This window comes from Pseudonaja textilis, chromosome 2 (assembly GCF_049901715.1).
Source record: "Pseudonaja textilis isolate UNSWEBS1 chromosome 2, rPseTex1.2, whole genome shotgun sequence".
Taxonomy (NCBI): domain Eukaryota; kingdom Metazoa; phylum Chordata; class Lepidosauria; order Squamata; family Elapidae; genus Pseudonaja; species Pseudonaja textilis.
The window spans coordinates 23,388,210-23,404,014 of NC_141991.1; the positions used below are offsets into that span (position 1 = coordinate 23,388,210).

At 39.3% G+C, this 15,805-nt stretch overlaps 1 protein-coding gene across 3 annotated transcripts in view; it reads right to left on the bottom strand.

Moving 5' to 3' along the window:
* The window catches only part of PDHB (pyruvate dehydrogenase E1 subunit beta), a 24,986-nt gene continuing 9,181 nt past the window's right edge, over positions 1 to 15,805 (bottom strand). For all 3 annotated transcript variants that reach the window (XM_087923555.1, XM_087923556.1, XM_026721572.2), the window contains 8 exons: positions 10,253 to 10,360; positions 10,095 to 10,157; positions 9,903 to 9,938; positions 9,339 to 9,624; positions 6,402 to 6,512; positions 1,981 to 2,072; positions 1,424 to 1,565; positions 1 to 644 (listed from right to left, as the gene is read on the bottom strand). In XM_087923555.1, coding sequence (XP_087779681.1) covers positions 499 to 644; positions 1,424 to 1,565; positions 1,981 to 2,072; positions 6,402 to 6,512; positions 9,339 to 9,624; positions 9,903 to 9,938; positions 10,095 to 10,157; positions 10,253 to 10,360 — 984 coding nt within the window. In that variant the 3' untranslated portion in view covers positions 1 to 498. The remainder of the gene's footprint in view (positions 645 to 1,423; positions 1,566 to 1,980; positions 2,073 to 6,401; positions 6,513 to 9,338; positions 9,625 to 9,902; positions 9,939 to 10,094; positions 10,158 to 10,252; positions 10,361 to 15,805) is intronic.

The window sequence follows — 15,805 nt, forward strand, 5'->3', positions numbered from 1 at the left end:
CACAATTTAGTTATTATCTTTATTACAAGCTATATAAGTTACAAAATAAGCACAAGCTAATTCTCAATATAATAGGCTGCTCATCAGAACAAACCTGACCTTGTAGGCCAAGAGTCTTCAAACTTGGCAAGTTTAAGACTTGTGGACTTCAACTCCCAGAATTCCTGAGCTAACAAGACTGGAGGAGGAATTCTGGGAGTTGAAGTCCATAAATCTTAAAGCTGTCAAGTTTGAAGACCCCTGTTGTAGGCAATAAGAAGACATTTTACCATATAATGAAAGTTCCTTAATTCATCTCCCTTTGCACTGGCTTCTTGAGAGACACACAGAGAGATAACATGGTCTGTAACAAACATGGTTTATATTATTCCTTTTGTAATGCCTTATCCCAATCCACGTGCAATATAAGGTGCAACTCTGGATACAGTGGCTTGCAGTATGCTCCATAAATAATATTTTTTAAAAGATAAATTCCCGAACAGAATTTTCACACAAGATCTAGATATTGAGCGTCTTTTTCACAGCAACTATTATGTCCTTTACTTGTGGTATGCAGTTTTCCTCCAAGATCTTTGCATAAGGCATTGGCACATCGGCACCTGTGACACGAACCACGGGTGCATCCAGATGATTGAAAGCAGGACCTGAAATCAGAAGAATGGGTTGAAACTCATCCTTCAAGTTTAAGCTGGATATTTTCAGCCAGTTGCCTGGTATGTCTAAGAAACTGCTTGTGAAAGTTTATAGAACCAAGAATCTGCACCCTCAAATTTAAACTATCATTTATCTCAGAAAACAAGAGGATAGAAAGAGGTACTGTGGCCACTAGCACAGAGTTCATGGGGGGTGGGGAGGCGGGGGGAACTAAAGTCATTTATTTAGGTTGAAGATATGTCAAATAGGGGTTTATAAGTTTGGAAGTTCTATTATCCATTTAGATTTTATTTTATCCCTTTATTATTATTTTCATAAATAAGGTAGCAAACATATCTAATACTCCTTCCTCCAATTTTCCCCACAACAACCACCCTATGAGGTGTGAGGGGCTGAGAGTGTGTGATTGGTCCAAAGGCACCCAGCCGGTTTTCATACCTAAATGGGACTAGAACTCACAAGTCTCCAGGTCATTGGCCTAAAGTCACCCAGCCAACTTTCAACCTAAGGCCAATCTAGAACTCAGTCTCCGGGGTTCTAGCCTGCTGCTTAACCACTTGACCTAACTGGCTCTTTTTAGTATATGGGTGCATATACTTGACCTTCATTGAAAGACTGCTCTTGCAGTTTGGATGGCCTTTGCAGTCTAAAGAGAAACTCACTCTAATGAAAGATGAGGGCAACTGAACTTTCATGGGCAGCTTCAAAGAAGGGAGCACCAACGTCCTGATGTTAAGAACAACCATCATAAGCATGACTCTTCAAATACCTTCCATAATTCTGGCACAGATTTCAGCTCCCACCCCAAACTGGGGCCAGCCACCTTCTACTGTTACTAAATTATTGGTCTTCATGATGCTAGTTTCAATGGTTTCAATATCCAACGGCCGAATACTACGAAGGTTTATAACCTATGAGAAAGATTTAAGAAATTGACCACTTGTCAGTTCCATTATAGTCTGGAAAATAAATTAAGCTCATAACTTTTTCTCAGTAAATAGAGAAAATTCACAGAATGGCACAGTTCCACACTTGTGCACAACACTTGTGCACCTTTTTTTTTTTTTTTACTTTGGGAAATCTTGGAAATTATTTAGCCATGGTAGATAACTGTTCTCCTTTTAAGTATCTACCTTGACTAGTTGTTAATATGTTACCTGCAAATATGTGAATGATGGGAGATTTTCATCAAAGCTGGTTTCTAAGGCTGCTGCTGTTGCTTGGGGAAGTAGGAACCAGCAGAACTCTTTAACACATTTGAAAAGTAGGAAACAAGTTTTGAAGTTATATTTTTCATGAATTGTATCCCAACAAAATAATTTGTACCTCACATTCCACTCCATCTTTGGCAAGGATAGCAGCTGCTTCGAGACAGTGGCCAACAGATCTTGAGTGAGCCGCTAAGGTTATATGGGTTCCTGAAACACAAAATTGGTGACTGAGAGTTGTAACATGGGCAGAGATCTGTTCTAAATTCAAATTTTTTAAAGAAGGATTATCCAATAGTCACCATCATGTCAACTTTTAAAACCTTGAAGTTGAACTTATCTCAAAAATGTATAATGTTTTTGGCTTCCGGTTTGAAGGGCTTCGGCGACAGACAGAAATCCGTGATCGTGTGCGGTTTCTGTCTGGGCTCGCCGCTGGAGCGCCCTGAGCTGACTGGTTTCAGGGCTAAGCCACCCCATAGAGGTGGTGAAGAGGGGGGAGACCGCCAGCAGGGTCGAGGAGAGCTGCATTTCTCCTCCTCAGCTGGCCATTACTCCCTTTCCTGAAGGCGGTTGCAGCGGTGGTCAGAAATGGTCACCACAAAGAAGAACTCGACTGGAAAACAACGTGCAGGAGGAAGATAAGAAGTGAAAGTTTTGGCTGACTGGGTTAAATTGTAAAAGCAACAACCAAGGTACCCTGGAATTTAAACTTACAAAAAATAACATCGCTCCCAAAGAAGAGTCAGAAGCAGCGAAGGAAAGTGAAAAGGGAAAGATTTGGCTTTTTTTTTTTTCTTCTCTCCCCTTCCCCCCTATATTGACAAGTAAGAGACTTAAATAAGAAATCAGAAAAATCCACTTTGGCATCAATAGGCAATTAAGCTGAAAATAAAACAAAATGCCAAAGGGATAATAAAGATTTCTGGACATTAAAAACTTTCTTTTTCATAAGCAGGAAGGGAGAGAAAAAGAATAAGGGCAGGATCTTGAAGAGGGAGGAGACTGCCTGGAATTAAAAAGAATCTAAAATAAAACTTCAACAAGACTTCTAAAAGATACATTTTAACTGAAACTTTGCAACTAAATAGTAACCCCAGGAAGAGAAAGTGAAAAAAAAGCAAAAAGAAACAGTTTGTGTGTATTTGGATTATTTGGTGATCTTTGGATTTTTGGTTATTATATTTGAATGACTAAAACCAATCGGGTGGTTGTTTAAAAATTTATACAATGGCACCACTTCTGGATGAATTGAAAATTGAACTTAAAAAGTACAAAGAAGATGCACAAGAAGGGAAGGGTTCTTTTGGCTTCATTTTTCAATTCTTAGAAATGGAGATTTGGAACTATGAGAAACAACAAGAAACGTCTGCAAAACAAGAAGACTGGGACAAAGAAGCCATCTTTAATGAACAAGTAATTTATGTGGGGAAGAAAAAGGAAAGGGGGGAAGGAGAATGGAGAATTTAAGACTTAAAAAAACAACCAAAGAAAAGAAAAATAATTCGAAAAATAAGTATAATACTGGAAAGCAACAGAAAAGGGGAATACAGAAGAGAGAAATAGAGGTAGAGAGACAAGAGGATAAAAAGGAGAGAGAGAAGAAGAGAGGGAAGAAGGAAAGGAAAAGAAGTTACAAAGGACCGGGGCAAGATATAGAGGAACAGGACCTATTTAGAGATAATGGGTGAAAATCTAACTGAAAAAGGGATTCTGTAAAGGTACGTAAGATTGTATTGTTATATTAGTAATAGAAATAACTTTAGAAAATTGGAAACAACGTATGATTAAAATGAGGGATAAAATAGTTAGTGTAATTTAGTGAAATGTTTGTGAATGAAATAAGTGAAATAAAGAAAACTGAATTAGTAAGGAACGGGAAAATTTTAATTAGTTAATGTTTTATAAAATATAAGTGAAGGGGGGGAATTAACTATGGAAAGTTTATAATTGTTCCCATAGAAGTATGATATTTAATTGAAAAGTAATGTTAAAGATGTTAAGACTTTAATGAATATTAATGATAGAATTGAATTGGAATGGAATGTTGTTTTTAATTATATACATTTATAATTTTTTCTTTTTTTTTAAGAATAGAGTGTGTATTTTAAGAATGTACCAAGCAGAATCCGAATGGAAGTTATGTATTATATTGAATGTTACAACTTCAGGGAAAAGCTATAAAGGCGTCGTACTCCAATCAGTAACTACAGGAGAAATTTTGTTTAATGAGAAAAGATAATAGATAATTGAAACAGACAAAAAATATAAATACAATGATCTGAATCGAGATGAGATAATTAAAATAAAATTGAGAAAATTAAAAGAGGAGAGAAGTTATGCAAAAAATGTAAAATAGTAATATCTTGGAATAGAATATAAAAATGAGCATGAACCTGAATTTGTGCCTGCACGAAGAAATGTAACCCGGGATTATGCTGCTTTCAAAAAAGATGTTTTATTTGTATTTTTTTTCTCTTTGTGAAAACTCAAATAAAACTTACAAAAAAAAGTATAATGTTTTACTGTTAAAAACATACTAATATTGTCAAAATACTAATAGGAACAGTATAAGTGTTGTAATTACAAGGTAGTCTTAAGGTTACAACAGCAATTGGGACCAGGATGGCTTAGCAATGGCAATCCTAGTAGCCATCATGACCAGAGCACTTTGAACCATTAAGTGAGGACTTTACATGACTGTGATAGAGGAAGCCGCGGGAATGGCAAGTGGGCTGGTGGTTGTAAGCTACGGGCAGGTGGCCAGGCACTTTGGGTGGATGCTATACAGCATGTAGCTAGGTTTTTAAAAAAACAGCAAGAGCAACATGCAACCTGCTGGTTTCCCCATTGACTTTGCTTATGAGAAGCTGGCAGTAAAGATTGCAAATGGCGATCACATGACTGCAGGGATGCTGTAACATTTTGAGGATTAGTCGTACCCTTCAGCACCACTGTAACGCTGAATGGTTGCCGAATGAACGGTTGTAACCTGAGGACTACAGGAACTGTCAAACATAGGAGTTGAAATTCTCCCAACTCAGCAAATTAGAAGAATTTCTATATGTGTGAATATTTCAGAACCATCTAGAAATGAAAAGGGAAAAATCAATTTGAAAAAGATCAATGAATGTTTATGTATACTTTTATCGCCAAAGTAAAAAAAAAAGCAGATGATGGATCAATGGGAAGCATACTTAACAATATAGGAGTGCATACATTGGACAAAGCTAGCCAACATAGGATTAATCATGCACCCTCAAAAGCGACCTCTCAAAAATTAAAATCAATGAATGCCCAAGGTTTTGGATTGTTTCCATTCTCAATGAGTTTGTAAACATACTTCTACACGAGGAATAATGTTATCTTTTAAGACTTGAAATAATGGGTGACCATTAGGGGTAGGATGAATTCTGGAAGCTTGCAAATTCAGTTTGTTCTATTCTTCGCCCAGGCCTTTAAAGCCCCCCTTTTCTTTTTCTCTGTTTCTATCTGACTTTAGTAATTCTGCCGTCTATCTTCTTTTTGCTTTGGGAGCCAGGCCATATATAAATTCAATAAGTTTGATGATGAAAGGAAGCTACCATATTTCCCCATGTATAAGCACCCCCTTTGTATAAGCCACCCCCCCAATTTTTGGACTGTGAAGTTTTGAAAAAAATATTTTATTAGAGAAACAAGTTATGAAGAAAGAAAATTTACAAAGAAACAAAATTCGACGTCTAGATCTACAACTTCGGTCATGACGCTGAAAGCGGTGCGGGCGACGCCTAGCAATCACGCATCGAACGAGAGTAGGAACGAAGCATTCAGGCCGATGCCTAGCGCATGCATTTCTATCGCGTATTTGCATTCGTAATCGTATCATCACGTACAATTTTTACAAAAAAGTATAGCATACTGCTGGAAAACCAGTTTATTCCTACTTTATTATTTTATGCATTTTTCACGTATAAAAAGTGTACCTGCTTTGTATATGCCACCCCCCTACTTTTTGGGCTTGAAAATTTTGGAAAAAAGGGGTGGCTTATACATGGGGAAATACGGTACTTATAAAAGAAAGAAAGAAAAAGAAAACCCGGCTGATTTTAAAAACTACTTCAGAATCTCTCTCTAAAAAAAATAATACTTGCAGAATAAAGCAAATTGTTTAAACACTCTACAGAGCAGAGGGAACCCGATTGAGGGACACATCAGGGTAGTGTTTGACCTTGGGGCGGCTGGGGAGTGGCCACCTTGATGTCACTCATCGAGACTCCGCTTTCGGCCATGACAGTCTCCTGCAGCTCTCTGCCAGCAAAAACAGAGCACGGATGGGCTTCACGTAGCCTCCCCAAGCTCCGTTTTTGCTGGCAGAGGCACTGTGGGCTGGTCCTCTGCTGATTCCAGGGTGGGCCTGTGGGCCAGATCTAAGCATCCCATCGGCCGGATCCGCCCCACGGGCCTTGAGTTTGACACCCTGGCCTTGTGTTTGACACCCCTGCTCTAGAGCACCCAGAGAAGTTGGGAAGGCTCAATGCAAATAGTATGCTTGCTTACCTTGCTTTTCTATCTTGGCCTTTCCAATAGGAACGATAAAATCTTTTGAAAGTACTTCCTCAGACAACTCAAAGGACACGCCATACATTAACTCATTTTCCAACATGACAACTATGAGGAATAAAAAAGGAGTGCACTTTAATCACAGTCAAATTCTTGTGCTCATCACAGAGTACTTTTACAATGAAATACTCTTAAAACACAATAGAGCCTGCACATTACAAGCTTGATACCTTGGAGTGAAACCTAAAATACAAAGAAATATCTGATGAAACCTCAGTGCCAAGAGTTCATGTTAGTTCCAAAAGTCAAAATTCTGCAGCTTGTGTGCATTCATGCAAAGCAAGATTCTTAGGATGCTTTTAATATCGAATATCAGAAATAGTCAAATGGGAATCAGAGTTTATTAGAAGCTCCCACGTTAAATATTTCAAGCCTAAAATCATTGATCTATGCCTCTCTGCCATGAAACACCTCCTTACATTTTATATCACAAGTGGAACTTGGTTATTTAATTCAAATTAGATTTTTAGTTTTAATTTTAAAATAGCCAAGTAAACATTGCTAGTTTTTCAACTAAATCTATGCAAATAATGAATTAATTATGCATAGCATATGCAAAAGATTTTACAGGTTATTAATCCTTCAGGAGAATAGAATACTCCTGAAACTTTCAGACAATGTTCGCTTAAATCCAAAATCAAAGGGTTAACAGCAACTTTCCTGAAATGGTTCCTTTAATAAGGGTATATTTGGTGGGGATTTTCCAGATATTTCAACCCTCTACCCATAAAAGTTTGCCTTTGAAAACCATCAGGTCTCTTCCAACCATCCTCCAATCTCCAAAATTCGAATTGTATCATAAGAAAAAAATGCACTTATTGGGCAGTACAGTAGCTTAGGTCCACACAATTATAAACCACCTGGATTTGAAAACTTTCACAAAAGCATATGATAGCCCAAGACAAACTTCCTGAATCTGGAAAATGATTATAAGATGTTGAGATTTCTAATACACAGGTGGAAGCTTTCTAATAAAAATCCAGCAATTCATACAGACAGTCCTTTTGTAGAGAATGACTTGCTGAATGATGAAAAAATAACTTTGCAACCAATCCTCGCAGGTCTGTAAAGCAAAGGACAGCTGAAGTAAGATTGACAGCACAATTGTGGTTTCCCTTAGTCAAGTTTCTGGTCCCAATTGTGGTTGCTAAACAAGGACTGTACAGGTGAAACTCGAAAAATTAGAATATCGTGCAAAAGTTCATTTATTTCAGTAATGCAACTTAAAAGGTGAAACTAATATATGAGATAGACTCATTACATGCAAAGCAAGATAGTTCAAGCCGTGATATGGTATAATTGCGATGATTATGGCTTACCGCTCATGAAAACCCCAAATCCACAATCTCAGAAAATTAGAATATTGTGAAGAGGTTCAACATTCTAGGCTCAAAGTGTCCCACTCTAATCAGCTAATTAAGCCATAACACCTGCAAAGGGTTCCTGGGCCTTTAAATGGTCTCTCAGTCTGGTTCAGTAGGAATCACAATCATGGGAAAGACTGCTGACCTGACAGTTGTGCAGATAACCATCACTGACACCCTCCATAAGGAGGGAAAGCCTCAAAAGGTAATTGCAAACGAAGATGGATGTTCCCAAAGTGCTGTATCAAAGCACATTAATAGAAAGTTATGTGGAAGGGAAAAGTGTGGAAGAAAAAGGTGCACAAGCAGCAGGGATGACCGCAGCCTGGAGAGGATTGTCAGGAAAAGGCCATTCAAAAGTGTTGGGGACTTTCACAAGGAGTGGACCGAGGCTGGAGTCAGTGTATCAAGAGCCACCACCCATAGCCGGATCCTGGACATGGGCTTCAAATGTCGTATTCCTCTTGTCAAGCTGCTTCTGAACAACAAACAACATCAGAAACGTCTTACCTGGGCTAAAGAAAAACAGAACTGATCTGTTGCTCAGTGGTCCAAAGTCCTCTTTTCTGATGAGAGCAACTTTTGCATCTCATTTGGAAACCAAGGACCCAGAATCTGGAGGAAGAATGGAAAGGCACACACTGCAAGATGCTTAAAGTCCAATGTGAAGTTTCCACAGTCTGTGTTGATTTGGGGAGCCATGTCATCTGCTAATGTTGGTCCACTGTGCTTCATTAAGTCCAGGGTCAGCGCAGCCATCTACCAGGAGATTTTGGAGCACTTCATGCTTCCTTCCGCAGATGAGCTTTATGGGAATGCTGACTTCATTTTCCAGCAGGACCTGGCACCTGCCCACACTGCCAAAAGCACCAAAACCTGGTTCAATGACCATGGGATTACTGTGCTTGATTGGCCAGCAAACTCGCCTGACCTGAACCCCACAAAGAATCTATGGGGCATTGCCAAGAGAAAGATGAGAGACATGAGACTGAACAATGCAGAAAAGCTGAAGGCCGCTATTGAAGCATCCTGGTCTTCCATAACTCCTCAGCAGTGCCACAACCTGATAGCTTCCATGCCACAATGCACTGAGGCAGTAATTGCTGCAAAAGGGGCTCAAACCAAGTACTGAGTACATATGCAGGCTGATACTTTTCAGAGGTCCGATATTGCTCTATGTACAATCCTTGTTTTATTGATTGCATGTAATATTCTAATTTTCTGAGATTGTAGATTTGGGGTTTTCATGAGCTGTAAGCCATAATCATCGCAATTATGACAAATCACGGCTTGAACTATCTTGCTTTGCACGTAATGAGTCTATCTCATATATTAGTTTCACCTTTTAAGTTGCATTACTGAAATAAATGAACTTTTGCACGATATTCTAATTTTTCGAGTTTCACCTGTATTTTAGATTTCATAAGAAAGTACAGAAAATGTTTGATGCAGATAATATAGAACAAGGCAGTATATTCATATTACACAGCAGTTTTGGGGATTTGTTTACCTGGGTTATCATCCCTGATTGATGCTTTAAGGAGACCTTTTGCATCCTCGGCACTCCAGGGACTAACTACTTTCAGTCCAGGGCAATGCCCATACCAGGCTGCAAAACACTGTGAATGCTGGGCTCCTACTCCTGCTGAGGCACCATTGGGACCCCTGAAGACAATTGGGACGGATACCAACCCAGAAGACATATAGTAGGTTTTAGCAGCTGAGTTTATAATCTGATCAATAGCTTGCATGGAGAAATTGAAGGTCATGAATTCACAAACGGGTCGCAAGCCGGCCTGGTAAAACAAACCAACTGGATTAATATTAAGATACATATTCACACAGTTTATTCCGGCTTAACCCTTCTTCCATACATTCCTCTATTCATTTCCTATATCTAATTGGAACTGCCAGCCCTTCAAATACAGAAGTGTCATGCTTATTCTTTTTAAAGAACAGTTTCTTTAGAAATCTTGCTTCTTTTTATGAATCTGGTGGGTATGTAAACAAAAACTAAGATGTCCTTTAAAGCTACTGAAAATACTTTCCTTCATAACATATGGGAGATACATACCATGGCAGCACCAACAGCAATTCCAGTAAATCCCATCTAGGAAAGGAAAACAAGCAAATTAAGGAATTCACAAACACAAACTATCACTTTATGAAATAAGATTTACAGATATCAATGAACTAACTTGCAAGCCAATTTATTTAAAGCCAAGGACTAAAATAAAAAGATTAAAAATATTTTCTGAATTCCTACCTCTGATATAGGAGTATCTATTATCCTTTTATCTCCATATTTCTTCCAAAGTCCTCTGCTAATCTGTAGATTTGGAAAAGGAGGTCAAATTGCTGCAAATAATATCCTTTTAAATAATTATACTAATAATTTTTAGAATGCCTTGATAGGTATCTTACCTTGTATGCACCATCATACTGCGCGACTTCCTCTCCGAGCAAGAAAACTTTCTCATCCCTCTCTATTTCCTCATCTAAGGCCTGGTTTAAAGCATCACGGACAGTGACCTGTGATGATAAGATATCTAAGTGAAAATCCAGAAACCGTTGCTTCTAGGAGTTACAGTCCCAAGAGAGGAAGGAGAACTGCAATATTTTAACTGGAATTTGGATTAAAATTTCAATAGTTGAGAGTAAGTGTTTTACACCAATCTGACATGAAAGAGCCATGGTGGCGCAACGGTTAGAGTGCAGTACTGCAGGCTAGTTCTGCTGACTGCTGGCTGTGTGCAATTTGGCAGTTCAAATCTCACCAGGCTCAAGGTTGACTCAGCCTTCCATCCTTCCGAGGTTGGTAAAATGAAGACCCAGATTGTTGGGGGCAATATGCTGATTCTGTAAAAGCACTTAGAGAGGATTGTAAAGTACTGTGAAGCAGTATATAAGTCTAAGTGCTATTGCTATTGGTATCCTACCAAAGGATTAGAAAGAACAGGCTATCCTCCACCCTGGAGAAGAATGTACTGAACAGGTAAAGGGTATCAGGGGAAAAAGGTGTACAGGGGAAAAGATTATGTGATCATTGTAGAACTTTCTGAATTATTCTGTACTACAATTAGTCCTTGTAAGTTATGTTGGTCGTTAAGCAGGTCACCACATGATTGCCCGATTTTACTACCATAAAATTGCAGTTGTTAAGCAAACTCATTTTACTAAATGGGTGTTTTTGCCAGAAACTGGAAGCAAATGCCAGAAACTGGCAAAAATCGCAGAAAACCAGTCACATGATCACAGAATACTGCAAATGGTTGTATAGGCAAGCCAGTTGCCAAGCACCCAAAATGTGATCACATATACACAAGGGGAGCGATGTGTACAGCAATCAGAACTATGGAACTGGGTTATAAGTAGCTTTGAAGAGGTCTCAAAGCAAGGACTATCTGTATTTTTAATGTACGTTAACATTCTTTTGTGCATTTTCATGTTAAATCCTGATTGCCATTATTGATTCAATAAATCGCAGCTCTTTGGATTTATACATTAAACTTAGGTAAAAATAATAGTTTACAAATCACAATCTGGATTCAAAAAACGTGCTAAATTAAGACTAAGCAAATCACATTTTGAGACAGTATGATCATTAATAATTTTCTCCTGGACATTAATAGCATCTATTCTCTGAATAGTTAAGACCACTCAAAACACACTGTAGAACACAGGTGTCAAACTTGCGGCATCACCATGCCATCATGTGATGTTTCACAACATTTTTCCCTTCGTAGAGCTGGGGTGGGCGTGGCCTGCATGTGACGCATCCTGCCCGTGGGCCATCAGTTTGACACCCCTGCTCTAGAACGTTCCTCAAGCTTTTTACCCAGGAGAAACCCTTAAATATTTGTTTAGGCCTCAAGGAACCTTTGTAAAAAAATGTAAAAACTTTGCAATACAACACTTCTAATGTACACAATTTTTACAACGCACCTTTTACAATTTTTACCATAACAGCAAAATGGCAAGCCAGCGGCTGGGTCTCAGTGTGTAAAAATTTCCACTTCTATAAGCACTAAAACTATGTGGTATGCAAAGTTTAAAAATTGTGTTTATTTTTTTAATCACAACCTCAGAATACACATTATACTGCAGTTAAACTAGTATTTCTCCCATGTTAATGTTTAGTGGTGGTCCTATAAATAAGACACCAGTAATACCATGCCTTTAATTTACAACTGCTCAGCTGCTCCACAAATAATCAGTGGTGTCAAAAATCTGAAAAATCCAGAAGGTTCATTATGCTAGCATTCCTTGCCAAGGCTATTTCCATGTAACTTCTAGGTTTAAAGATAGATTGAATGGATATAAATACGGTAACAGGTTCCTTCCTAGCACATTTACAATTGGATAGCCACCCCCAAAAGACATTCAGCCATCACTAGACACATAAACAGTAACAACATCTATAGAAAATGAAAAGAGACTATTATCCAACCCAAAAAGGAACAAAAAGACCCAATCATATCTCCACCAGCAATCAGCATCCAGATCAGCACAAATTAAATTCAAGGTTAATATCAGATCATCAATCCAGTATACAATACCCCAATCAAACTGCCAAAGCCAACAGCAAACAATCCAACCAAAGAGTCTCTAAGATAGCTCCCACCAACACTGAAAGGTAAGCCACTAGAATATAAACTAACAGCAAATGGCACTCCTTACTGGCACTCTTGTTACCTAGTTTGGGTAATGAAATGTTTGCAAGAAAACAAGCAAGCTCAGAGAACACCAAAGACCCCTCATGTTAACTCCAAATGCAAATATTTTCCTTTATTAGTATAGAAAATATTTCTAATGGAATACCAGCTGATCAAAATCTCAGACAAGTAATACCATTACTTCCTTTACTTTGATGGCTGTAACTCCTTCACCTAGAGGAACTAGCCACATAACTAGCTCCTTTCTGAAGGCATTGATAAATGTTTAGAGACCAGGAAGTTCATGGTCACATCTCTGGCCTGCTAAAACTGAAGTAGCTCCCATAAACTTTTGTGAATTATTGTAGCATCTCTATCTGTATTTGCACATTTTGCAATGTCACCAACCTTTTTTCGTCAATGAATATTCTAACAAGATGCATAAATTGCTTTTATTTCTATTCACTTATAATCATTTACTTCATTTTTTTCCAGTCAAGCACAACTACATACCTCTTTTCCATATTAACTGCCATGTCCGCTTTCCTTGTAGTATAACACAATCTAAACTTTGCTGCAAATTATTCAGGTTCTTGACCATTAACATGATTGTCTGCATACAAAAGCACATATGCTTTCACACACACCCAAACATAACTGGGGTACGTACAATAAACAACTTTTTTCAATTCCTGTTTGGTACACTTACTTAAAACTGTTATTTTAATTACCATATAATCTTTCTAAACTAAATGGTTAGATTGGTTGTACAGGTAGTCCTTGGTTAATAATGGCAACTGGGATTGGAATTTGGAGGCTGAAGCCAAACACCCAGGTTCCCTTCCCATCATTTTAGGACAGGGGTCCCCAACCACCGGGCCGCGGACCAGTACCAGTCCGTGGAACATTTTCTACCGGTCCGCCGGTTTGCTGGGCGCCGCCATCTTGTTTTGATGAGAAAGTGCTTCCGGTGAGCTTTTCTGGTTGGAAAGCGGCGTTTGGGTCCTGAAGGGATCCTCGCGCCTTAGTTTCATCCGGGGGGGGGCGACTTCGAACGAAACTAAGGCGCGAGGATTCTTTCAGCACCCAAGGCAAGGCGAGCCGACCGTCCGTCCCGAAGCCATCCTGAAGCCCATCAACAAAGGTACAAAGGAGGAGTTGAAGGTGGCAGGGAGAAGCAGGGGACGGCTGGCTGGCCGGTCGCTTGGCTCGCCTTGCCATGCGTGCTGATGCCAGTACCGGGCCACGGATCATTTTGTGATGCCAGTACCGGGCTGTGGCACAAAAAAGGTTGGGGGCCACTGTTTTAGGAGATTTCAATAAAGCAAATTAAAGGAAAGAGCTCCCAAAGTATTTCCAGCATGTAAATTGTCCCACCAGAGGCAAAAATACTTTAGACCACTGCTACACAACAGTAAAAGATGCTTATAGGTCTTTACCACGAGCAGCTGTGGTACACTCTGGCCACTGCGTGATTCACCTTGTACCTGCCTACAGACAAAGACTTAAAACCATTAAACCAACAATTAAATCAGTGAAGACTTGGTAGGATGAGCCAAAGCTGAAACTCCAGGCCTGCCTTGATCGCACTGATTGGAATGTTTTTCAAGATGCCTCTGAAGACCTAGATAAGCTCACAGATACTGTAACATCATATGTTAGCTTTGCGAAGACTTATAGGTATCAACAAGGAACCTGCAAATATATAGTAACAATAAACCTTGGTTCACAGCTAAACTTAAGCAGCTATGTCATTCCAAAGAGAAAGCCTACAGAAAAGGTGACAGATTGCTATACAACCAGGCCAGAAACAAGAGAGATCAGAGCAGCAAAAAGAAGCTACTCTGAAAAGTTAAAGAATCAATTCTCAACAAATGAACCAGCAAACATGTGGAAAACTCTTAAAAACATCACTGGCTTCAGCAAACCTCCTTCCCAGGCAGAAGGAAATCAACAACTAGCAGATGGCCTGAATGTGTTTTATTGCAGGTTTGAAAAGGAACTACAGCCACCTATCTCCACAACCCACATCTCAAACACACCAATAACACCCAAGTCTCCTAAACTGGCCCCAATCCATTGGGCTCATAACCTCTGGTGATCACAGAAAAAGAAGTGCAAGGTCTATTACACAGACAGAAGCCAGGAAAAGCACCAGGGCCAGACAAGATAACTCCTTCTTGCTTAAAAGTCTGTGCTGACCAATTGGCCCCCATCTTCACCTGAATCTTCAATAGATCACTAGAGATGTGCTATGTTCCTTCCTGCTTCAAATGTTCTATCATCATCACAGTGCCAAAGAAGCCCTCCAATAAGGAACTGAATGACTACAGACCGGTTGCTCTAATATCTGTAGTTGTGAAAATATTTGAAAGGCTTGTGCTGTCCCACCTGAAAACCATCACGGATCCGCTGTTAGATCCCATGCAGTTTGCATACTGAGCAAATAGATTGACAGATGATTCTGTTAATATGGCTCTGCACTATATTCTACAACACCTTGAATCTCCAAATAACTATGCAAGGGTCCTCTTTGTAGACTTCAGTTCAGCATTCAATACCATCATTCCAGACACTCTTCTAAGTAAATAAAACGAACTAGCGGTACCTGAACACACTTGTAAGTGAATCATAAGCTTCCTAACGGACAGGAAGCAGCAGGTGAAGCTAGGCGGAATCACATCCGATACCTGTACAATCAGCACAGGGGCCCCCCCAAGATTGTGTGCTATCTCCACTTCCCTTCTCCCTATATACCAATGACTGCATCTCAAACGATCCATCTGTTAAAATACTGAAGTTTGCTGATGACACAACAGTGATTGGTCTCGTTTGAGACAACGATGAATCTGCATACAGACAGGAGGTTATACAACTTGCCTCGTGGTATAACCGGAACAATCTGGAACTGGACACACTCAAAACCGTTCTACTATATCACATGACCTAAAATGGACACCTAACATCAAAAACATCATCAAAAAAGCAAAGAATGTTCTTTCTGCATCAACTCAGAAAGCTCAAACTGCCCAGAGAGCTGCTGATACAGCTCTACAGAGGAATTATTGAGTCTATCAACTGCACCTCTATAACTGTCTGGTTTGGTTCTGCAACCCAGCAGGACAGACACAGACTTCAGAGGATAATTAGGAGTGCAGAAAAAAGAATTACTACCCACCTTCCTTCAATTGAGGACCTGTATACTGCACGAGTTAAAAAGAGGGCTGTGAAAATATTTACCGACCCCTCACATCCTGGACATAAACTGTTTCAACTCCTTCCCTCAAAACTACACAATAGAGCACTGCACACCAGAACTAGA